The sequence below is a fragment of the Pipistrellus hanaki genome (genome assembly GCF_964339955.1).
Source record: "Pipistrellus hanaki genome assembly, chromosome: 8".
In the NCBI taxonomy this organism is placed as follows: domain Eukaryota; kingdom Metazoa; phylum Chordata; class Mammalia; order Chiroptera; family Vespertilionidae; genus Pipistrellus; species Pipistrellus hanaki.
The window spans coordinates 74,065,624-74,091,670 of record NC_140510.1 but is presented as its reverse complement, the minus strand read 5'-3'; the positions used below and the strand labels follow the sequence as shown (position 1 = coordinate 74,091,670).

The 26,047-nt window shown below is 36.7% G+C and overlaps 1 protein-coding gene across 1 annotated transcript; it reads left to right on the top strand.

The window, feature by feature from the left end:
- Positions 1–907: 907 nt before the first annotated feature.
- LOC311626258 (cation channel sperm-associated targeting subunit tau-like) lies at positions 908–24,633 on the top strand (the record flags this gene model as incomplete). The annotated part of the gene is made up of 12 exons (XM_084891330.1): positions 908–994; positions 1,720–1,771; positions 3,280–3,437; positions 5,967–6,086; positions 9,479–9,523; positions 10,759–10,827; positions 11,048–11,127; positions 13,890–14,027; positions 17,743–17,848; positions 20,804–20,864; positions 22,906–22,949; positions 24,304–24,633. 12 exons carry the CDS (start codon positions 908–910, stop codon positions 24,631–24,633), a joined length of 1,290 nt encoding a protein of 429 aa, XP_084747456.1.
- Between the last annotated feature and the right edge of the window lie 1,414 nt (positions 24,634–26,047).

Below are 26,047 nucleotides of genomic sequence, written 5' to 3'. Positions count from 1 at the left end.
ATATATATATATATATGTGTGTGTGTGTGTGTGTGTGTGTGTGTGTACACATCTATGTATTTATTTACTTATATGTTAATCATCACCTGAGGATATTTTTTTCCATTGCTCTTTAGAGAGTGGGAGGGAGGGAGAGATGGGAAAGGAGAGAGAAAGAAAGAGATTGATTGGTTGCCTCCCTCATGTGTCCAACCAGGCTGGGGATTCAAACTGCAACCCAAGTGTGTGCCCTTGACTGAAATTGAACTCCAAGACCCTTGGTTGCACGGGCCAATGCTCTAACCACTTAGAAACACCACCCAGTCTAAGTTATGTTTTTAATAGGCAGTTTTCCCCTAGTCCTCTTGCTTCTCCCCTCCATTCCCCCTTTCTCTTTACTTTAAAAATCTATATTAAAATGTCTTATAATTTTTAAGGCTAACCATTGTGTATAGTGATTAGAACCCTTAGAACAAAGTTTAAAACCAACCAACAGATAGCGGTTAGAGAAGTTACTCTGTCATAACTAAAACCCCAAACCGTTTGTTCACTGCTTTATCCCACGTACTAACTATTCCAAGGATTAAATCCCAGTTCCTTCCATGACTGATAAATGCAGGAATATTGGGATAATTTGCAAGTAGGATCACTGCTCTTAGTTCGATACAGTACCAAGTCCACACCAGGTTGAGACTGGAACATGGTAATGATGGCCCTTTTAAGCAAGGACTCATTGTTTATGCTACAGTGTACTTCTCTCCTTTGCTCTCTGCTAACTCATTGATAAATTTGTTGAGGGTAGAGATGAGTTTTCTAGTCAGATTAATATCCCACTTCCTAATATAATACCTGATACTAGAGACTCATAAAATTGAATTGAAATAGTTATATTATTTGCCTCTAAAGCCTTAATTTATTTACACTGTAGATGCAGAGGAAAACTTTTACAGGGTCTGAAAGTAAAGAAGGAAAAGGAACATCTAAACCAGAAAATTTGGTGCCATTTGGGGATGTGGTATGTATGATTAATCCTTAGTAAACCCATATAAGTTATTTCTTATTTTACATTAAAACTAGTTACTGTTTATTATTTGGTAATCAAAAGTATGCATAGAAAATTGTACTTTCTGATAGCATACGCATTGATTTTTTTTTTTTCATTTTTATGAGTCAGAACACCATTCTGGTGATCACTGAAATTATGGAAAACATCCTGATTCAAAGAAAAAAATGTTTTCTATATTAGGAATTCATAAAGTCAAGTTTTATAAGAATCATCTGGAATAATTTTTAAAAACATTGCTTCTCAGGCCCCACCTAAAACCTGCTAACTTAGAATTTGAGAATGGGGTTTTAGGATACTGAATAAAAAAAGCTTATCTCAAGCAAGGCATATTTCTTATTATTATATGAAGGTGTTACACTTTACCACTTCTTACCTAATATAAAATAAAAATGATTCAGAGTGATGATTGGATTTAAGTTGGTAATGAACCATTGTTTTGCTTTGTATTCTTGTTCATTTTAGGTTTATCTTAAACAAAGCCTGTCTGTTTTTCTTCTCTGTTTCTGCTTTCTGGTGTTTTCCAATAACTAGAGATTTCTAATGAGAAACAATATTTCTTATGAAAAAGACTAACAAAGTAGAGCTTTAAAAGTATGTAGTTTGGTATAGAGTAAAATAGAAGAAAAGTTACTTTTAAAAATTTACTCACTGTGTTTTTATTTTGATTGTTATAGGTTGGCTGTCTGGCTATTCATGTAAAGAGCTGCAGTCATTTTACACCTAACAGTATCCTTTCTTTTGATTAAGAATCATGCTAATATCATATATCACTATTTCAGTTAGATATTACTATATTATAAGACACTCTAAGACTTAATGGCTTAGAATATTAATTATTTTATTATTAATCACTATATGTGCACTCCTTGGGTGGTACTCCTGCTTTATTATCGCAGCTGAGGCTATAATCACCTGGCAGGTCAGAAAAGCTGGGATGTGTATGGGTCATTTATGTGTCTGGTGCTTTAGTGAGATGCCTAGAAGATTGGCATTATTTTTTCCCTCTATTCATTTTTATTTTATATTACATTAAAATACTATTTATCTTCATTACTGAATTTGTTGGTGCCCTCTTAAATTTTGTCCCCTGGCTAGCGCCTCTCCGACACTTTCCTAGTCCCAGTCTGGTCAAGTTCATTGCTTGTTAAAGCAGTCATTGGTCCAGGTGAGACTCAAGAGCAGAGGACAAGAAATGTCGCTCTGGATGTGGACAGTGACAAAAGAATTTTAGCCATTGGTAACCCACCTCAATCACCATCTAAGTTAAAGGAAAATATATATGATATCTTCTTGGAATATATATTACTAATTCATTCCTAAGAAATAACTGTGCTTCTTTTAAGTGGATTTATTTAACTTGGTACCCTTAAATAAATCCTCTTCTTAGATTTATCATGGCATACACCCAGTCTCATTATGAAGATGTGGTGTTTCTTTTTTATATAAGTGATTAGTGAAGAATTCTACATAGAGATTTTTAAAGATAATTAGTTAAATCATGAAAAAATATTGTTTTAATGGAGTGCTATGAAAAGTAAAAGAACAAGCTAATATAGTATAAGCGAGTATGTAGTGAATTAAAGTAGAATGCTGCTTTAAAATTTGTCCTTAAATTAAATAGAAATTATTCTCAAATGACATATTTTTAAAATTTCTATATAATTATGCTTACCAAAAATTTTCAACTATATATTGTAAATGCTTATTAACCCTTAAAATATGAAAAATTGCAAAGGAATTATGTTTATTTTTTTTAAATATATTGTACTGATTTTTCACAGACAGGAAGGGAGAGAGATAGTTAGAAACATCAATAAGAGACAAACATTGATCAGCTACCTCCTGCACCACCCCCACTGGGGATGTGCCCGCAACCAAAGTACATGCCTTTGACCAGAATCAAACCTGGGACCCTTCAGTCTGCAAGCCGACCCTCCATCCACTGAGCCAAACGGGTTTTAGCTGAAAAGGAATTATAATGGAATTGTGACTATAAAAATATGAGAATTGATCTAAGGAAGTATCAACCTTTTCTAGTTAAATTGTACCTAACATTAATGGGCAAAAATACTATTTTAAAAGACTTTTCATCATTCAATGTGTTCTACAATTATCTCTTTATTTATTTGATTGATTCTTAAGTTCTAGCCTGAATTGTTTAATGGATTAATTGTATAATGTGTTATTGTTTAATTACAACAAAATTTGCTTCCTAAATATTTATTTATTTTCAGTCAATTTACAGCATGACGAATTTTGCATTCGTATCTCTATAAACAACATTGTGAAATTTACAAAACTGTGTAGCTTGCTATCCCAAAATATACCATTTATGCATAATGAAAAGAAAATTATGATTAAGTTTGATGAAGTGAAGTATTTTTCTGTACAGGTAATATTGAAGTTTTCTTCTAGATATAAGAATGCATTTGTTTCAAATATGCTACATTAATTATATCCTTTGGGAAGGGATAAGGGAAGAAACAAAAGCAGTACCTTTTAAAAAAATAAGTAGGTTACTGTAAAATGCACAATTTTGGGGGTCTTTTTCCCTGAGATCTTACTGTATGTGGTTTATCACACATGTGTTTTTCTCTGTCTTGCTCTTCCCTTCCTATCTCCCATTGCCCACCCCGTCTTAATTCATTTGGGCTCCAATAACAAATTACTGTAGATTGGGTGGCTTAAACAACAAATGTTTATTTCTCACTTTTCTGGAGAATGGGAAGTTCAAGATCAAGATGCTGGCAGATCTGTTGTCTAATGAGGGCCTGCTTCCTGGTTTGCAGCTGGCCCTCTGCTCATTGTTGTAAGTGATATAGCAGAGAGCAAAGAGAGATCATCCTTTTTGTGTCTCTTCTTATAAGGGCACTAATCCAGTTCATGAGGGCTCTACCCTCATGACCTAATTACATTCCCAACACCCCACCTATAAGTACCATCACACTGGGGGTTAAGGGCTCAACATGAATTCTAAGAAGACATTCAGTTCATGGCACACCATTTTTTCTCATCTCCCCCCCCCCCTTTTTTTTTCTTCTTTCTCCTTATATAAAATCTCCCCAATTATTTTTGCATGGATTAATCTCTTCAGTTTTTATAATAATCCCCTCAAATATGTATACTCTCATTAGCATTAACAAAATTAAAACACAACCTACAAAATGGGAGAAAATATTTGCAAATCATATATTTGATAAAGGGTTAATATCCAAATATTTATAAATATTTAAACTCATACAACTTAATAGAAGAAAAAAATTAAAAAAGGACAGAGGATCTGAAGAGACATTTTTTCCAAAGAAGCCATCCAAATGATCAACAGGTACTCACCTTCAGTAATGATCAGGGGAATGCAAATCAAAACCATAGTGAGATATTGCCTCACAGGGGTTAAAATGGTTATGATCTAAAAGACAAATTGCCAGTGTTGGCAAGGATTTGGAGAAAAGGGAACCTTTGTGCATTGTTGATAAGAATGTAAATTAGTGCAGCCACTATGGAAAACATCATTTCTCATCACTGTTATTTCTCTCCTTTTCCCTCTCAGAAACCAATAATAAAAAATATACATATTTTTAAAAATCTTTATTGTTGAAAGTATTACATATGTCTTCTTCTTCCCCCATTAACTCCCTCCAGCCAGCCTCTGCCCTCCCCCCCAGGCCTTCAGCACACTATTGTCTGTGAATAAAAAATATATATTTTTAAAAAGAGTATTTACAGCCCAGCCAGATTGGCTCAGAGGTAGCTGATCAATTATTCTATCTCTTCAATGCTTCTATCTCTCTCTCCCTCTTCCTTTCTGAAATTAATAAAAGTATACTTTAAAAATTAAAAATAGAATTACCATATGATCCAGTAATTCTGCTTGTGGGTATTTATTCATAGAAAACAAAATCACTATCTTGGAAAGATATATTCACCCCCGTGTTCAATGCAGTATTTACAATAGCCAATATTGTAAAACTAAGAACCCATCAAGGATGAAGAGATTTAAAATATTTTAATAAAATATTATTTAATCGTAAAAAAGAAAGAAATCCTACCATTTGCATCAAAATGGATGGACCTTGAAGGCATTATGTTAAGTGAATAAGACAAAGAAAGGCAAATACTGCATGATCTCATATAAATCTGGGGGGGGAAAAAAAACCCACCACCACCACCAAAAAACCCAAACCTAACTCATGTATACAGAGAATAGATTGGTGGTTGCCACAGGTGGAGTTTTGAGGGTGGGCAAAATGGGTAAGGTGCTCAGGATATCTAATGTATGGCATGGTGACAATAGTTAAATACTATATTGTATATTTGAAAATTACTAAGAGACTGGATCTTAAAATTTCTCATCACAAGATGAAGATTCTAACTGTATAGTGATGGATGTTAACTAAACTTATTGTGATAATCATTTTGCAATATATACAAATATCAAATCATTATTTTGCATACCTACAAGCAGTACAATGATATCAATTATATATCACTTAAATTTTTTAAGCACTTAGAATCTTGGGATAGGAAGGCATGAGATATTTTTCTAATTAGCAAGAGAGTATGGATTTTAAAGGTGACTTAGTAATTGTATTACAGGTTTCAAAGTTCCAAGTTGAGACAACTGTGTTCATTTCATCAAAAAGTTAAAAAAAAAAAAAAAAAAAAAAAAGACTGAAATGGATTAAAAAGAGAGAGACAATGTAGGCATGGGTGTTTCAAAAAGACTGTAATTGACAGTAGACATAAAGAAGATCCTAAGTTTTGTGAGATTAGTTTGAAAAGTTATGACTAATAACATGAAAACTAATTGCTAGACTATGCACATAATAGAATATAGTTTATGGATGTATTTATTCAAAAGTTATATCTGAAATTCAGACTGACAATTTAAGCCTTCTTTTTATATGTATTTTCTATTAAGGTTCCCAGACGTCAAAATGATGCCCGGAATAAAATTTTCTTGGATCTAGTGCAATATGATAATAAAGAAAATCAGACTTTGTTAGGGCGTGTTCAGGTACACCTTTATGAAGTAATTCAGGTATATATCAAAATATTTTTTACTTTGAGTAAAAAAATTGTCCAGTTATTTATTGTTAAGATTTACCTATACCTGATGGATTCCTTTTATTTATTATCTACCTTCAAACTCATGGGCTCAGGAAACAATATTTCATCTATCTGTTAAAAAAAAAAGAGAAAGAGAGAGAGATTTGGTTTATAACAGTATAATGTTTTTGAAATTTTAATTTTCTGGAAGGGCAGTGATACAATCTAAAAAAATTAAGCTTGTTTTATTATGCTTTCTGAAATGTTTTAAAATAAGACTCAGACCGCAAACTCTATCTCTTAGTTGGCAGCATAAATGTCAGTTCTTTTATCCTTATCTGGGCAGCTTGCTATCTGCCCTGTGCGTGTGTCATTTAGGGGTCAGCCAAAATTTTGGACAGACTTTGTATACAGATTTTATGAGTCCTTCTGTCTTGCTTTCTCCTTCCTAGAAGTGTTCCCTCCTGTGTGACAAATTTTGAAAAAGGAAAAATCAATGAATCCTTGGTGATGACAGAGAGGAGAGAGAGACTGGGAAGAAAAAAGGAAGCTTTTTATTTTTAAACAGAAGAATGCCAGTGTAGAAGGATTGATAAAATTACAAACTCACCATTTTTACAACTTTTTATAGTAAATTCAGTCAAGAGTTAGCAATGGCACTAGAAACATTAGGTAAAAGGTGCTTGGGGAATAAGATATTTGCCTGGTGCCAGAGTAACGGTCCACAGATTAATTATTACAAAGGGGAAAATGCCTATACAGTAGACAGATGTGGTGGCTACCACTTTAACCAAGAGCTTGAACTTAGCATAAGAGATTGTGGACAATTTTAACACCCACCGTGATACAATATGATGTGCACAACCTAGGAATTATTCTCATCAAAACCATTGAGCCCAAGCTTAACTAACCTGAGTCTAGATCTAACTGACCTAATGTTTAGGGAATAGGGAAGAAGTTAAATAATGACCTGGTCAGGTAAATGCATAATGTGAGACATACCAGCTTTGCTTCTTTAAAAAGTTAAATCATTAAAAAAATATATAAAAAAAATGGAGCAACTGTTCAAGATTTTTAGATACAGCAACTTTGAAAACAAATTTGAAAAAGTTACAAAAGACATTCTTGTGAAATTTAGGGAATTTTGAATATATATTGCATATTAGATAAATTCTAAAATTATTGTTAATTCTCTAAAGTCTGATACTAATATTGTGGTTATGTGGAAGGCCATCCTTATCTTTACAGTACGCAGGGAGGAGTTTGACATTTAGGAGTCAAGTGAGATGACGGCTGCAACTTGTAAATTGTGCAGTAACCATGGACACACAGACAACGCAAACGTGGCCAGATGTATATCAGTGCTTATTATTTTGACTGATCTATGTTTCGCTAAGTGAGAATTAGTGATTAGTGACTGGAATGTCTGCAAGAGATGCCAGATAGCATGAGGCTTAAAATTGGAAACTGTTCATATCTACCTGGAAGCAATAGAAGGGAGTGTGGACGATGTTACCCCACCTCCTGACCTTGAGGTTCGTGGGCCTTCAATTGAATGTAGTGGTGAACCGGGTTTCAGGTAAAGTAAAGGGAGATGTATAGTGGATCAGTTAAAGGTGTAAGGTTGCTGCATGGTGCGGGGCCTGATACGGCGGGGTTCTCCCATTTTCGTGGCCAGCGCAGAAAGAGATAAAATTGGTTCTTCATAGAGGCATCCGAGGACTGAGAAATAATGAAATGAAGAGAGTTGACGCAGAAATAGGTTCAAGCTGGGTCCCGGGTGGGTCGCCGACCTCCTCTGCTGGAGAGACAGACGACTCACCTGAGCCACGCAGCACATCTACCCTGTTTCCCCGAAAATAAGACAGAGTCTTATATTAATTTTTGCTCCCAAAGATGCGCTAGGTCTTATTTTCAGGGGATGTCTGATTTTTCTATTAAGAAGAATACGGTACACATTTATTGTTAAATGAAAATAAAGGAAATTTATTACCTGTATACGGTACGGTAGTACAGTAGTTGTCAACACAAACCAGACAAACTGTGAATCCTACAGTATCAAGAATTTACTCATTTATTTAGTGACAATCATGTCATCATCTTCTGGAAGATCATCATAACAATCCAATTCCTGAATTTCCTGGTGAATTTCTTGTGACTTCATTTCTTTCAGAATCAGTGGACCAAATCTCTCATGTTTAGCCTAGGGGGTCCTTATTTTCAGGGGATGCCTTATATTTCACTCAGAAGGAAACCTGTAAGTAGGTCTTATTTTCGGAGGATGTCTTATTTTCGGGGAAACACGGTATTTATTTTCCAATACACAAGGGGGTTTCACTGGAAAACCCAAGACCAAAGGAGCCTGGGAGGGCCCAGGTCCCACCCATCCCTTCCTCTCCGGTGCCAGATGGATTCCACATCTCAAAGCCCTCTTCTGGAACCCAGACAAAGGCAAGCCAGGAACTGACACCACCTCCGCACTCCCAGGGCAGGGGTGCAACTGACATGACTCTGCCAATGGCCCAGGGCCCAGCCAACAACAATCTAAACTTTAAAGAATGTCCATGTGTCTTCCCAGGGGGCCCTCTACACATGGCTCAGTGGTTGAGCGTCAACCTGTGAACCAGAAGCGTCAACCTATGAACCTTTCAATTCCCAGTAAGGGCACATGCGCAGGTTATGGGCTCGATCCCCCAGTAGGGAGCATGCAGGAGGCAGCCTATCAGTGATTCTCATCATTGATGTTTCACTCTCTCTCCCTTCCTCTCTGAAATTAATAAAAATAATTTTTTTAAAGATGTAAAGCTGTTAATCATGGAATGGGAATTTCACAGGTCGAGGTGGGAAATGCTGGGAAGGAAGGGAACTGTGGGGTGTTGCTTTAATGGGAGAACTGATAGCACAGCAGAGATGACCAGAGATGGGTGACCAAGGACACCAAAGTTGACCTGGTTTAAAAGATCCCAACAGTCCCTGAAAGATGAGAAAAGCCCCCAGTCCTGTCAGCAGTCAGCTTAGCATTAGGTTATGGTGTTTGGTGTGTGCGTGTGTGTGTGTGTGTGTGTGTGTGTGTGTTTTATGTTTAACCCTTCAATCACAAACTACAGAAATGATTCCTGGAAGTACTGTAGGCAGGTGCTTTGAGACTTCCAAAAGGAGAAACTATAACAGGACGATTTTTTTCTAAAACATACATATTAATATTAATATTTATTTTTGGTTCAATCTAGAATTTTTATTTTCATCCAAATATTAATTTTATTTGTAATAAGCTATTAAATTAGTATGTGCATTAAAATAATCTGATTTTTTTAAATTATGAAATGGTTTAAATTATATACACAAGTGAGTCACTATTTAAAAATTTTATTACTTTTTTTCTAGAAAGGGTGCTTTACAGAAGAATTTCAAATGATGAATGAAAACACAGTAAGAGCTTTACTGAAACTTCCAAAGTTTTTTGCCCAAACTTAACATTTCATGTAACTTTACTCTGATGTTATTTGTAGTATCTATTGTTTTTATTCTTTTGGTACCCTGTTAGACACTGTTTGAATTAATGGAAATATATTAAATAGAAAGTACAATATTTATTCATAAAATCTTTATCTTCACCTTTAAAAAAACAAACAAAACTCTATCTGACTGCTGAATGGTGAATGAGGAAAAGAGAATCATTGGGGAAGAGAGGAAGATTCCTCCACTGCTCCTTTGATTGCACAACCTCAGGATCCTCCCTTGCAAAGAAAACTGTACTTTTCTCCTTAAGGAGTTTCTGAAGAGATGTTTACAGTTAATACTTGAGTTTCTTTCTAAGTACTTAAAACTACTATCTTGATTAATTGCACTTCTATTCAGAGAGCCCTCTGCTGCCAATAGCCAAAATAAAGACAGGGACATAAAAAGTAGAATGATGACTGGTTTGGCTCAGTGGATAGGGGATCTGCCTGTGGACTGAAGGGTCCTGGGTTCAATTCTGGTCAGGAGCATGCACCTCGGTTGCAGGCTCAATCCCCAGCTCTGGTTGGGGCGCATGTGAGAGGCAACCAATGTGTCTCTCTCACATTGATGTTTCTATCTCTCCCCCCCTCTCCCTTCCACTTCTCTAAAAACAAACAAACAAATATAAAAAAAAAACATGGAAAAATATCATGGGGTGAAGATTAACCAAAAAACAAACAAACAAACCAGAATGATGGACATTTGAGGTCATAATCTCTGATCCCCTCCTTTACTTCACATATTAGTGAGCTAAGTTTAGTGTCTGAATCAAAATATCTGAAAATGGAAGTGGAGGTGAGAGAAGTGTGAGTAAATACTTTAATATATATATATATGTATATACATATATTTGTATCTCAGCATAATCCTTTTAACAATTATAAATTGATATTCTCCATATTCTAGTCATATAACATTCCTTAACTTTAACATAAAAGTTTAAAATTTCAGTAACTTCATAGATTTTTTAATAAGATTTCCTTGTATAAATGTGGGTTTTTGTTTTTTTTATTAGCTTGTTTTTGTTTTGTTTGTAAATCAGGAGATTTCATGCTTTGGTTTTCTAACTCACAAATTTATGAAATAATAATATCACTTGTTATAACTTCTTTATTAAAATATTTTTCTGATCAAACAATAAAGTAAGTTTTCTACATGTTTAGTTTATCTGCAGGATGGAGGTGGACTTCATGTTCTCCTATGGAAACTTTGGTTATGGATTTTCACATCAGGTTAGTTCCCCTTCTGGCAGATATTTAGTGCTCAATAGATATTCTTTCTTCCTCTTTTAATTTCTTTTCTCATTATATGTGTTGTTTAATTTCTTTTCACATTATATGTGTTGTTCAACTTGTGTTGAAACTCAAGTATTTTATAGTCCTGAAGAATAATAGAATTAAAGTGAACTGTAACTGTCATTAAACAGTGTTAAAGTATACTTACCGTTTTCAGTTAAAACCTCTTCAGAAAATTGTTGAGCCACCTATGTTTATGAATATTGCACCGCCTCCGGAAAGAACAGACCCTATGACGTAAGTGTTTAAGTCTTACTAACACTGTTAGATCATGTGGCTTTTCAAACATTTAATCCGATGGATGAGCATTTTGGTTTTGTTAGAAAATGGCCAGAATGGATAAGTCTCCAAGGTAAAGAGAGCAGTGAATTGGTTTGCTTAAAAAAGGAGGAAGAAAATTTGAGTTTCTGGTTGCAGTCCTGAAGAGAGCTGGGGAGGAGGTCTGGAGATAGAAAAATAAAGGAGGTGGGTGACAGCTTCGTGGCGGAAGGAGGGAATGAGGTGGGCTGCCTGATGAGGGGTGGCCAGTGGAATATTCCTTTTGGAGAAAGAAGTGGGGGCCTTCTAAGATCAGGATGTCTCATAGTTTTTAGTTTTCTGCTCTGCCTTATAGTAACGTTTACCTGACTTCCACACACTCTAGTGTTACTTCCAAATCTAGCCAAAAGTTTGTCTATGCTCAGAAAATGTCATTAGCATTTTACTAGGATAACTGTGCACTAGGGAAAGGAAATCATCCAAGTGTTCAGAGTTACTGGACATTAGCTTTGAGCTGACATTAATTTCAGAAGGTCCAACACATCACTGTTGTTGACCAGTCAGAGCAGAGGTTTATGAAGGTCAGGTGATCAATGGAGTTTTAACTCTGATCCATCACACAGCGGGTCTAGTGGGTCTCCAAACCCATTCAGGAATTATTTTCCTAATTCCAGAATATGTAGTTGCAAGAAATATACTCAGCAGTTGATGAATTCATACATTGGTTTCCTGACCTGTGGAATGAGGGATATTATGGTAGGAAGGGTCAAATAGAAACCACTAGAGCCACCTCTACCCAGGAAAATAGTAAACCAAAAGCAATACCACATTCCTCAAGGGATTACAGAGATTAGTGCCATCATCAAGGACTTGAAAGATCCAGGAGGGTGATGCCATCTCATTCAACTAGCTTATTTACCTGTGTAGAAAGCAGATGGATCTTGGAGACTGACAGTACAGACAGTCCTTGGGTTACGTTGGACTTAATGTATGTCGTTTAATGGCTATGTCGCCATCTCCTATTTATTTATTTAAAAAAAAGTTCTGTCATTTTGACTTCTGTACATATGTGCTTTATGTTTTTTTATTATTTATTTACCACAAGTAAAGTCAGGAATTGTTATCTTTCTTTTAAATTTTTTTTTTTACTGTTTCACTTCATTACTGCTGTGTGTGTGCTCCATGTGATTGACATAGGTGCTTATGTAGGTGGGTTCCGACTTAAAGCAAAAGTCATGTTACATCGGATCTCTGGCGTAATCCGAGGACCTGCTATAGATTGCTGTAAGCTTAACCAGGCGGAGACTCTGATTGCAGCTGCTGTGCCAGATGTGGTTTCTTTGCTTGAGCAAATTAACACATTCCCTGGTACCTGGTATGCAACTATTGACTTGGCAAATGCTTTTTTCTTCATGCTTGTTAATAAGGACCATAAAGCAGTTTGCTATCAGCTGGCAAGGCCAACAACACACCTTCACTCTTCTACCTGAGGGGTGTATCAATCCTTCAGTCCTATATGTCTCAATTTATTTCATAGGACTCTTTACCTTTCCCTTACACAACTGATCACCCTGGTCCAGCATAGTGATGGCATTGTGCTGATTAGATCAAGAACTATACTTTTTAAAAATGTTTTGGTCCAGGTGTACAGAACAGTGGCTAGACAATTATATTATTAACCAAGTGATCCCCCTGATAATTCTAGTATCTTCCTGGCACCATACGTAGCTCTAGACTTACTGGTAAGACATCTGCATGTCAGGTTGAGAAATAAATCTGACAAAATTCAGGTGCCTTTATCACAGTGAAATTTTAGGAATCAGTGATATGGGGCTTGTCAAAATTTTTCTAAGGTGAAAAGTAAGTTGTGTCTAGCCTCTCCTAAACAGAAAAAGAGGCACAACATTGAATGAGCTTCTGGATTTTGGAGTCAACACATTTCTCATGGGGGTCTGGCCCATTTACCAAGTGATCTGAAAATACAGTGTGACCCCCAAAATGTGTACATACTTAACAGCTGATAGCCCTCTTGATGTTTCTTTCTTTTCAGATTTAACCCATTGGAATTAATAATTACTCAAAATGTGTGTATATTTTTGGGGGAGATACCCTGTATATATTACATATATCTTTATTTTCTTCCCTCTCTTATCCTCTTATCATTAAATATAAGATATATTGACTTTACATCATAATATTTAACTATTGTTAACCTTGCATTATAGAATTTAAGTTTCAGGAGAGTGAGGAGAAGGGTTAAGGACTTTGCACGTCCTCTTCTGAGGAAGAGGCTAGTGACTTTTTGGTTGTGTGTAGGATAGTTATAGCGATTAGGAGGAATTATGACCTTGTTATTGTTTTCAGTTGGTGACTAAATATGTTTTAAGGAAATGTTTATGAGTGCCAAGATGACAGAAGGTGGATGTGATAGTATATTTTATATATCAACTTGACAGGGCCATGATAGAAATTGGGAGAGAGGTCTGGGCTCAAACACTTTCTATTTCTGTTTAGAACTTTAAGTCCTTCTTTCCTACTTCTGCTGCCCATGATCTTAGTAGTAAGATTACTCAGAGAGCACTTCTCTCAGGATTTCTGACTTTATCTTCTTTCCTTGCTTGTCCTCTGATGGCTCAAGGTGACAGGGTAAAAAATAGAAAGATTCTAAAGTGATAGCTAACAGCGTTTTAGAAGTGTACTTTTGTATAATTTCAATATTTAACTTTATTACCATTTTGCAGAAATGTTATTATACCACAGTCAATAGAATATCCAGCATTCTTATCCCCAGACCTGAAAGTTACTGTTGGGATGCCACCTCCAGTAGCCCAATCCACTCCAGTGCGACTTGAAAAACTTCAGCAACAACCTCGGGAAAGGTAAAAAACAAAAGCAAAATAAAAAATATTTAAAATATTATTTATGTGTTATTTGTGTATTAGAGGGCCAGTGCATGAATTCATGCATGGGGGTGGGGCAAGAAAAGGGGGAGGGTCTGGCTGGCCTGGCCCCAATTGGCAGATCAAGTCCAGGCCAGCTGTGGGGAGGGGCCACGGGCAATTGGCCAATGGGTCCTGCCCCCAATTGGGGGTTGAGCCTGAAAGGGGGAGGGGCTATGGGCCAATTGGGATGGGATGGGCCAATCGGGGGCAGGGCCAACTGGGAGGAAGGGCCTTGGGGGGTTGACCAGCTATCCCACCCTTGATTGGGATGAGAGAGGCTGATCAGGGGCAGGAGGCTGGGGGAAGGGGCCATGGGAAGTTGGCTGGCCAGCCCCACCCCCTGATAGAGCTGGTTCACTGGCCAGAGTGGGTGTCATAGCGACTGGCCATTATAGTTATTACAGTGTTACGGTTGCTGGCTTCATATATATATATATATGAAGATTCATGCAAGAATGGGCCTTCCTTCCCTTGGCTGCTGGCACCGCCTTCCCTCCAGCCAGGAGCCACCTTTCTGCCTTTGGTCTGGCCCAGAGCTGCCTTTCTGCCTCCCCATGCTGCCCAGAGGCTCAGAGCTGCTGGGGTGGTGCGGAAAGCCTGCATTGTCGCCATGGTGATGATGTAAGCATCCAACCTCACCCCTGGCTTTTCGGCACCTGTATATGCAAATTAAGCCACCATCTTTGTTGGGTTGATTTGCATACTCACTCTTGATTGGATGGTGGGCATTGCAAAGGCAGGTCAGTTTGTATCTCTTTTATTAGTGTAGATAGATTAAAATTTTCTTTTGAGGCGTGGACTTGCTATTACTCTGAACCTTCATCATGGTTATATTTCATGGGTTCAGAGGTTATAACTGAGTTTTGCTTAACATACCGTATTTTCCGGCGTATAAGATGACTTTTGAAATGAAAAAAGTCAACCGAAAATTGGGGGTCGTCTTATATGCAGAGTATATCCTGAAAAACGTCTCGATATGCTGCTAAACGAATTTTCGAACTCGATCCCGAAAATCGTCTGGATATGCCACTAAACGAATTTTCCAACTCGATCCCGCACCAATCACTGCAAGGCTGCTCGGACCGCCTCTCTAACTCAGCCAATCCAAGCAGGCTTTTTATGCATGCAAATTATAGTACATGTTCTGTACCCGAAGCTACACTGTGTTCTAGTAAAAAGCCTGCTCAGATTGGCCAGAGTCAGAGAGGCGGTCTATTAAAAAAAGAACTGGTGTTGCCTTGGAAGAGGGGGGTAGTCTTATACAGCGAATATAGGCCTAAACCTATGTTTTAACTGTAAAATTAGGGGGTTGTCTTATACACCTGGTCATCTTATACGCCGGAAAATACGGTATTTAGATATTTGTTTTAAAAAGTCAGTGTTATGGCACAAAAAGAAATGAGAACTCTTATTCAAGAAGTTAGTGTCAAGAAAATAAAGAGGTAAACTAAAGCAAGGTCAAAATTGACAAAAGATCAGTTTATTCAGGAATAACAGAGGACATGCAAATTGTAGCTACCTATAAGTAAGTCACTTGAGAGTTAGGGGTAGACTGTATGGACAGGGAATGTATAATTTGGTAAAATAAAAAACAGAGCCCTAGCTGGTTTGGCTCAGTGGAAAGAGCGTCAGCCTGTGGACTGAACGGTCCCATTCAATTCTAGTTGGGAGTGCATGCCTGGTTGCAGGTTCAGTTCCTAGTGGTAGGCATGCAGAAGATAGCCGATCAATGATTTTCTCATCATTGGTGTTCCTATTTCTCTCTCCCTCTCCCTCTCTGAAATCAATAAAAATATATTTTAAAAAAATATAGAGACCAGCTTTGAAAATTCCCTGAGCTGAGAAAACCAGTCAGCCAGTCATACAAACAGCACAATTTAATTATTTTGCAAGACCAATTTGACTTGGGTCATTTCTTGTTCGTGTTCAGGAAACCATAAAACTTCCCAGGTTGATATGAGTGAAGCAAACCCTGGATTAATTTCCTATCATTTAAGAAAATTCCAATATTATCAGTTTTCTGTAAACTAGGGATTTATAGGAAATCAGGTTGTCAGTCCTTAAAGTTTGTTTTCTGAGGTCACATGGGTGAGATTTTCCATTTTGTATTCTTTGGTTCCATTTAGATTGAAATTCTTCCACAGGAGGAAATACAATATTTGCTTTGCCTTTGACTCAACAATGGAATCTAGAGGCCTCTCATTCTCTGCTCTATAGTTCAGTCTAGATATTTTCTTCTCACTTATTTACAGTTCACTGGTTTATTCTTCTTTGTATCTAATCAGCTGTTAAACCAATTGAATTCTTAATTTCAGTTTTCTTCTTGGTTGTGGAATTTTCCTTTATTATATAGTTTCTACTTCTCTACCAAAATTCTCAGTTATAGCTCTTAATTTTTTTGAACATATTAATCATTTCTCCATTATCTGGATCTTCTCCTATAAGTTGGTTTCTATTGATGACTTTTTTTTTTATAGTTTTCTGTCAAATCTTATAATATACCTACGTGTCTTTATAGAGTGCCGAACATTGTACTTGAAAACTTACAGAACTAATAATTCTTGGGTGTATATACTTTCAAAGAAGATATGCATTTGCATCTGGAGTCAGCCAGCTGATAGGCATTAGGTTGTTTCCACTTTGTAGCTATTATGAATAATGCTGTTATGAGTATTCATGTGTAGATTTTTATGTGAGCACTAGCGGCCTTTTGCATGAAGAGATTCATGCAATAGGCCTTCCTTCCCTTGGCTTCCAGCACCGATTTTCCTCTGGCTTCTGGGATCCAGGCCTTCACTCCAGCCAGAGTCTGCCTTCTTTGTCTTTGCTGCAGACTAGCCAGAGTCTGCCATCTTTGCTCAGATTCAGGTTGGAGCTGTCTTCGTCTTTGCTGTGGCCAGGGTGCTGCTCCTGTGGCCAGGGTGTGGCCAGGGTGCTGCTCCCCCACTCTCCCTCTCATAGCAGGCGTCCTGCCCTGCCTGGCCCCTCCACTCCTGGAGCAGCTGGGTGGCCACCATCTGTCTCCTATTTTGCATTTTCCTTCCTGATTGGCTGGTGGGTGTAGTGGAGTGATGGTTAATTTGAATGTTTCTCTTTTATTAGTGTAGATATTCTTAAAAAAAAAAAAATATATATATATATATATATATATATATATATATATATATATATATATATATATATATATATGATATATAAGGAGAGGGATAGAGAGTTAGAAACATCAATGAGAGAGAAACATCAATCAGCTTCCTCCTGCACACCCCGTACTGGGGATTTGCCTGCAACCAAATTATATGCCCTTGACCGGAATTGAACCTGGGACCCTTCAGTCCACAGTCCACAGGACAACACTCTGTCCACTGAGCTAAACCAGTTAGGGCAAGCATATGCTTTTAATTTGATGAATGCTCCAAATGTGCTTGAGAAGAATGTATATTCTACTGCTGTTAGATGGAATGTTTGTAAATATTAAGCCAATCTATTGTAATATAATGCATAGTTTTAGTCCAATGTTTCCTTAAACAATATATTATTGGTTTGCCTCTTTTAGAACTTTTAAAAATGGATCATACTAGATGAATTTTATTGTGAATCTACCATATATTTTTCTTGCTTATTAAATGTATAACTCTGTCTTTTCTTTTTTTAGGCTGGAAAAAATGAAAAAAGAATATAGAGATCTGCCTACTTGGAGAGAAAAAGCTACATATTTAGAAGGAATTCTTAACCCCAAATTGGAACCTAATAAACTTAAGGTAATTAACATTTGTTCTCCCATATAGAGCTTTTAATAATTTTTATTTTAGAAGATTATGATAATTAAAAGTGATGATTAGATATTATTTATGTTCTTGATATAAAAATGTTATTTATGGTTCATGCACTCTACTATTTTTATAATGTGACATTCAATAAATATTACTAATTTATAAGGTTTAGTATTTTAACAGCTTGGATTTTTCCCTTTTTTTCTTTATTGATTAAGGTATTACATATGTGTCCTTTTCCCCCCATTAACTCCCCCCAACTCATGCCCTCACCCTCTGGTGTTTATGTCTATTGGTTAGACTTATATACATGCATATAAGTCCTTTGGTTGATCTGTCCCCCTTACCCCCACCCTCTCCTACCTTCCCTCTGAGATTTGATGGTCTGACTAAGGCTTCTCTGTCTCTAGATCTGTTTTAACAGCTTGTTGAGATATAATTTGTATAGAATATAATTCACCCATTTAAAGTATACAATTTGCCCTAGCCAATTTGGCTCAGTGGATAGAATTTATACAATTTGCCCTAGCCATTTTGGCCTGTGGACCAAAGAGTCCCGGTTCTTTTCTGGTTAAGGGCACATACCTGGGTTATGGGCTTGATCCCCAGTACGGGGCATATAGGAGGCAGCCATCATTGATGTTTCTATCTCTCTTCTCCCTTCCTCTCTGAAATCAATAAAAATAAAAAAACATTTTAAAACAAAAAGAATGCTACCTTCTCTCAAAGCATCAATACAAGATTATTTAAAAATATAATAAAGTGTCCATTGTTACAATCAATTTTAGAACATTTTCTTTACCCCCCAAAGAAACCCCACACCTCTTAGTCTGTATCCTTCAAGTTCCCATGTTCCTTAGCCTTAATTTCAGTCTCTATAGGTTTGCTTTTTTTAGACATTTAATATAAGTGAAATCATACAATATATGGTCCTTTCTGACTTGCTTTTTTAACTTAACATAGTGTTTTCAAGGTTCATCTTTATTGTAGCATGTATCAATACTTTATTTCTTATATTGCAAGATAATATTCCATTCTATAAATATATAACATTTTATTTATCTATTCGGCTGATAGGCATTATTATCTATTCAGCTGATAGGTTGTTTCCACTATAAAGTGAATATTTGTGTGCAGGTTTTTATGTGATCATATGCTTTTAATTTGGTGGTGGTGAAGGGGGATATGCATGGAGTGGAATAGCTGGATAACATAGTAATTCCCTGTTTTACTTTTTCAGGAATTACCAAACTGTTTTCCACAGCAGTTGCACAATTTTACCTTCAACCAGCAATGCATGAGGGTTCAACATCTTCTCCAACACTATTTCCCCTTAAAAAAATATAGCTGTTGTAGTGATTTTGAAGCGGTATCTCATTGTGGTTTTGATTTGCATTTCTCTAATGACCAATGATGTTAGCATCTTTTCATGTGCTTATTACTCATTTGTATGTTTTCTTGGATAAATGCTTATTCAAATCCTTTGCTAATTTTATAAACTGGGTTATTTGTATTTTTATTGATGAGTTGTTAGAGTTCTTTACAAATTTAGACCCTTAGCATATATATTAGTAAGATTTCATATTTAGAAATGCAGTCTAACCTCTATTTAAAAAATTTTTTTTAAAATATTTTATTGATTTTCCACAGAGGAAGGGAGAGAGATAGGGAGCTAGAAACGTTGATGAGAGAGAAACATAGACCAGCTGCCTCCTGCACACCCCCTACTGGGGATGTGCCCGCAACCAATGTATATGCCCTTGATTGGAATCAAACCTGGGACCTTTCAGTCTGCAGACAGACACTCTATCCACTGAGCCAAACTGGTTTCACCTAACCTCTATTTTTACCTGGCAATAAGGATTCACAGGGATTTCAGTAGATAGATAAACCAATGAAATGGTAGTTATATTAATATATTCATGATTTTTGTTATCTCTGCTATAATTGGGCAGAGTTCTGCTGCTATGGAATAAATGGATTAGCATTACCAAACTGAATAGGTATTTTAGGAAAAATTTGAGGGTTCTTCATTAAAGGGACTATGGACTTTGGGATCTTACTGAAAAATCAGTATATATAAGCATGATTACTCTACCTTATAATTCTTCTTGGAATTTTGTAAAGATCCACATCTCTTATCAACTCAGAGGCCATAATATATTTTAATAAAAAAGTCATGTTTCCTCCCACCGTGTGGGGGCCAGATATGGTGGGGATCTCCCTTTTCCGCGTCCAGCAGAGAGAGAGAGATGAACGAACCAGTTCTAAGTGGAGGCGGCCAGGGATTGAGAAATAAAAGAAAGAAGACACAGAGATAGATTTATAAAGCTGGGAGCTGGGTGGAACTGCTGCCACCTCTGAAGGAGAGGCAGGGACCCCTAGCCCACACAGGGCATTTATTTTATACCCTCAAATACCAGGAAGTATCACCAAAATTTAGGATCAAAGGAGCTTATTTGCATTCTTGAGTAGACCCCAGCATTCCTGTGCTTGACTGGATTTACATGTCTAAGCCTGCTACTACAGATCCCTGGCTGAAATGAAGGCCAAGCTGATAACACTCTTTCATTTTTTGGCAAAGGGTGTTCCCAGGGTGCTGCTCTGCCTGTCACCCTGAATTCAGCAGACAATAATTAAAGAAATGCCCACGTGCCTTCCCAGGGGGCCCTCAAAGTTACATTATATCATTTATCTTATAATCTTTTTCTCATACAATCATGCAATCATCATTAAATACCCTATCAATTCCTGGGTATCCTCTCCCTGGAACTACAAATCCTAGCCAGATGTATCTCTCTTTAAAACAGTGCTGTTTGGTTTGGTTTTCTTGTCTTCTGTACATTAAAAATATTAAAAGAAGGCAGAGAAAAATGTTTAGCTCTTTAAACATTTGTCTAATCCATTTTTTCTCTTTCTTTCTTCATCTTTTTTTGGTTCTAGGAAAGTAATATCCATGAGGAACCTGAAAACCAATTTGAAAAGAAGCCTGAAGATACATCAGGTTAAGAAACTAGTTTACTTTTTGTGTTTATTATTAAGATAATTAAAAACAGGGTAGTTATATCACAAATATAAAATTAGTAATTTGCTTTAAGTGGATTTCATGTTTTGATAAGGAATAAATATGCCTTTCATTATAGTTTAAGTACATAGTATTTCTTTTGTAACACTCCAAAGAAAAGACTTAGACTTAATCCAGTTATTTTAATTTTTTAATAGTCCTTTTCCTACTTTAAGGACAAGAAAAAAGTTAAATTTTAACTATGACCTATGAAAAAGTATTTTAAACATTGTTAACTGTAGAGCTATTAGTCTCTTAGGTAGAGGGTGTGTCTGTGTGTTGTGTGTGAAAGAGAAAGGGAATGAAAGAGAGAAGGACAGGAAATTAAATTAGCATTAAATTTGCAAACAACACAATTATCAGTAAGATATTTAATTAATGGAAAAAACTGTTTATGCAATCTTTTCTTTAAAAAAAATCTCTGTAAAAAGTTTCATTTGGAAAGTTAAAATGGATGCATAATACCATATCTTTAAAATCTTAAATTCTGACGGTGTGGAATAAGTACATTGTTATAAGATTTTGGTCACAGGTGACTTTTCTACTTCACTGCCTCTCCTTCTCTGGCTACATCAGGCATCAATATATTCATTTCTTAACCCCTGAGGTCAATCGGCCTGGCTGAGCTGCTGCATCTTTAGTTCACTCTTCGCCTGAAACATTCAGTTTTTAGGTGTAGGGGAATCGCATTTTTCTCTTCAGTATCACTGTTCAAGATGGTATGTTTACCTCTTTCACTCACTGGTAGTGGCCATCTTTTTTTTTTTTTTTTTTTTTTTAATTTTTCCACTTATCCAAAGAGCTTATTTTAAGTTCCATTGGATCATCTAGTGACTTCTTTCCTTTTGGTATTCCTATGGTTTCCTATAGTTACAGAGAATATTTATTTATTTACTCATTTATTTTCTCACCCAAGGGTGTTTTTTCGTTAATTTTTAAAGAGAGTGGAAGAGAAGGAAAGACAGAGAAATATAGATGTGAGAGAAACACATCAATTGGTTGCATCCTGCACGAGCCCCAACCAGGGCCTGGGCCAGAGAGGAGCCTGCAACCCAGGTATGTGACCTTGACTAGAATCAAACCCATGACCTTTTGGTCCAAAGGCTGACACTCTATCCACTGAGTCAAACTGGCAAGGACATAGCTAACATTTATTGATCACAGTGTTCTAGGCACTTTACTTGGGTTCTATAAGTCAATCCTCACAGCAGTCAATTGAGGGCATTATTATTATTTAACCACATTTTTACAGATGAAAAAAAAGAGGATCAAACCAACAATGGTCACACAGCCAATAAATGGTAAGGATTGAATTTGAGCCTACTCTGTTGAACTCAAGCATTTAACCATATGGCTGCTCACATCTTACATATATTTGTGTCATACCTTTAAGATATCATTAGCCTATTTTATTTATGAGAAAAGCAAGGCTCAGAAAAAATGAGCTGAGCATGATGGTGCAGCTAGTAATGATCATATAATTTTTTTACTAGACTTCATTCCTTTATATCTCAATTCTTTATTCCCTCTCTCTTTCTTTTAGGTATTCCTTTTTTCTTTACTAAAAGGGATCCTTTGTATTTTTAGAAAAAGTTTACAAGTGCTTTATTCAGCTTCTCTTAAATGGTCTCTTTTCACTCTTTTTTCCAATCCCAACCTTATCACTGACTCTCTGGGGTTTATTTTCTTTTCTTTTGACTTTTAGCAAAATACACTGAACACTTGCTTTTATGTCTTAATCGATGGATCTGAAATGTCATCACTTTATATGTTTTCATTTTACCTTCACACTTGTACATTCTTCCCAATCTTCCAAGAGATTCATCCGTCTGTCTTTACTAAATAGTGTTTGTTTAAATAGCTACCTTGATTTAAATTGTTCTTTATTCTTGGTGAGAAAAATTATAATAATAATAATTTATTGGTGTACATATTAATAAGTTTATTTTCTATATAATAAAATATTCTGTTAATTTAACAGATATCTCTTATATAAATGAGGAAGTTGAAACTATTCCAACTGAGGTAAGGGAACTTGGAAGACAACTTCTAATAGTCACGATTTTTTAAAGGGATGAAATATTTATAAATGGAGAAATATTTACAAATGGAAAGAAAAGCACTCATGAAGTTATTCAGTTTATCCTGTTATTTTTGTTATGATAATATTGTTAGTTACATGACTTGTTTAAGTAAAATTATACTCTTAAAGGAGAAGTTTTAGCATAAAATAGTAATATTTAAAAATATCTATGAAGATAGGGGACAAAGAGAAGGGGGCAGGTAAAAGAAAAAGCATCAAGTTCTGCATAATGAACTTAGAAATGGATGCCACAGACTGAACCACATTCTTTATTTTTTCTCTATGTAATGATAATCTATATCTTATAAAAAGAGTTTACATAATATTTTATCTAATTTTACAGAAGGTACATTCCATAAAGTAGTGAATTCTTATGTAAACCAATAAAAAATAAAAGACTCTTCTATATTACTTAACAAATGGGATTTAATGATTTTCACCTTTGGGTCAAATATCAGTTGAAGAGTTAATATGTACTGTTTCACTAAGTCCAGGAAGGGGGGAAAAGGATAGGGAACTTTTCATAAAGCTCAATTTATTTAGTTTAGCAGTCCTTTATTATAAGACTAGAGGCCTGTTGCACAAAGATTCGTGCAATAGGCCTTCCTTCACCTGGCAGCCAGCACTGGTTTTCCTCCAACACCCGGGACCCAGGCTTTCACTCTGGCTGCCACCTTCCGGCTTCATTAACTCTAGCAGGTGTCTGCAGGCTTCATTCTGGGCCAGAGCACTGCTCCTGTAGCTCTCTCTGCCCCCGCCCTCACCCTCATAGCAGATGTCCTGCCCCGCTTGGCTGCTCCATGTCTGGAGGAGCTGGGGGATGGGGCTGCCGCCATCTTTGTCCTGCTAATTTACATATTCCCTCCTGATTGGTTGGTGGGCATTATGGAGGTATGGTCAATTTACACATTTCTCTTTTATTAGTGTAGATACCATTCTTTGTACTATTTTACTATTAAAATGTCTTTTATTTTATGATATGTTGGTAATAGTATAAATAAAAAGTTATACTATATTCTTTTTTGAGATATTGCTGATTTATAACATCTGAATATATGAGAACCATTGATTTATAAAGTAGTATGAACATTGTTATGGAAAATAGTCCATGTTTTCAGGCAAGTAGAAAATCGCTCAATTCTTTTATAAGGACTGTAATAATTTACAAATATTGATGGTAACTTGTTATAATAAAGGATAAGGGTACAAATGATTTTAAGTCCAGTTTTGTTAGTTTTAAATATTTCTAGTCAGTAATGTCTAATTGGTAGCTTGTTTTATTGATATATTTTCTAGTTACTGGGTAATGATGATAAGAAAGGCGAGACTCTACCAACTTTGAACAAGGAGGATAGAGATCATCCAAAGGAGTTTGCCTCTAAAAAGGATGAACCAGCAAAACAAAGAACTGCTCTATTGTTCACTATTCCTAACCTGACAATAACCGAAGGGAACAAAATAGTACCTCTAGAGGAACACCATTATGAACCTGCTCCAGACAGAAAACTGAAAAAGCCCTCTCAATCAGAAGAAAAAGTATTAATTAAACGGCCTAGCATTTTAAAACCACAGTCATCTGCATCAGAGGTAATGTTGGAAAATATTACTAATAGTAAATCCCAGTAGAATAAAGAGGATTATTCCCAACAGAAATTAGGTGGGGAAATAGCAGTCTAAGCTTAGTTAGAAGAAAGAACACAAGTTTAGTTTTTCCAAATTAAAAAATCAAAAGGTAGCTTTCAAAGCCAAAATCCAAAGGAAGACCTTGAACTAAAGGTATTAGCCCTTGCCCTGACTGGTTTGGCTCAGTGGATGGAGCTTCGGCCTGTGGACTGAGGGGTCACAGGTTCGATTCCGGTCAAGGGCATGTGCCTTGGTTGTGGGCACATCCCCAGTAGGGAATGTGTAGGAGGCAGCTGATCGATGTTTCTCTCTCATTGATTTTTCTAACTATCCCTCTCCTTTCCTCTCTTTAGAGAGTCAATAAAATATATTTTTTAAAAATAATAAAGGTATTTGCCCTCATATTAGTATAAGACTAGGAAAACAAAATTAATTCATTTAAAACAACAAATTAAATACAATAAATTGAAAGTGCATTCAAATGTCTCCAAGCAGAAGTGTGTCTTAGTAAACACTAGAGGCCCAGTGCACGAAAATTCGTACATGGGGGAGGGGAGTCCCTCAGCCCAGCCTGCCCCTCTTGCCCCCCTTACAGTTCGGGAGCCCTCATATGATGTCTATGGGGAACCGGCCTAAGCCACAGCCTGGCCTCTCTCTACTGGAGGTGACTGGCCAATCAGATATATAGATACTTTCTGGTGGCAGCATGGTCTCCTTCCTTATTTCTTTCCTCAGAGGTTGGAGAACAGGGGACTAAAACATGAAGACAGAACTGGGGCTGGGCCTGGGATTTTTGTGGGCAGCAGAAAGGGGGAGAGGGCTGGGGAAAGTCTAGTAGACACATTTCCTTTAATTGTACCGGAGCCCAGTGATGTTGGTATTCAGCCCCCCTCACTTCTCAACTGAATGTACAACCACCTCAAATTCCAAGCGGGGCTGTTTTCAAGTGGCTAAAGTGCTGGGAACTTACAGCTCCTGGCCTCTCCCCTCTCGGTTTCCTCCTTGGGTCAGTTACGAAGTTCACTGAGACACCAAAGCAGCTCTGCCCTGGGGGGAGGGAGTGCGGAGGTGGATTGGGGACGCACACATGCAGGCACCACATCCCAGGTCAGGGACACAGGCAAGCAGCATCATGGCCCTGACCAGGGATGCAGGCAGGCAGCTTGACCTCAGCGCTGGGGCAGGCCTGAGTGTGCCTCTGCTGGGGCAGAAGTCCCAGCCCCCAGCCCCGTTCCTGTGCGTGCACAACCCGTTGACGGGTCGTGACTTGTACACTTAATGGACAAATTAGTATGTTACCTCTTTATTATGTAGGATTCCTATTTATACTCACCATGTAAAGAGGGGGAAAAAATGTATGAACACTTTTATTTAAAATTTCCACTGAAATAACTTTCCGGCTTTTAAATTTCCTTTC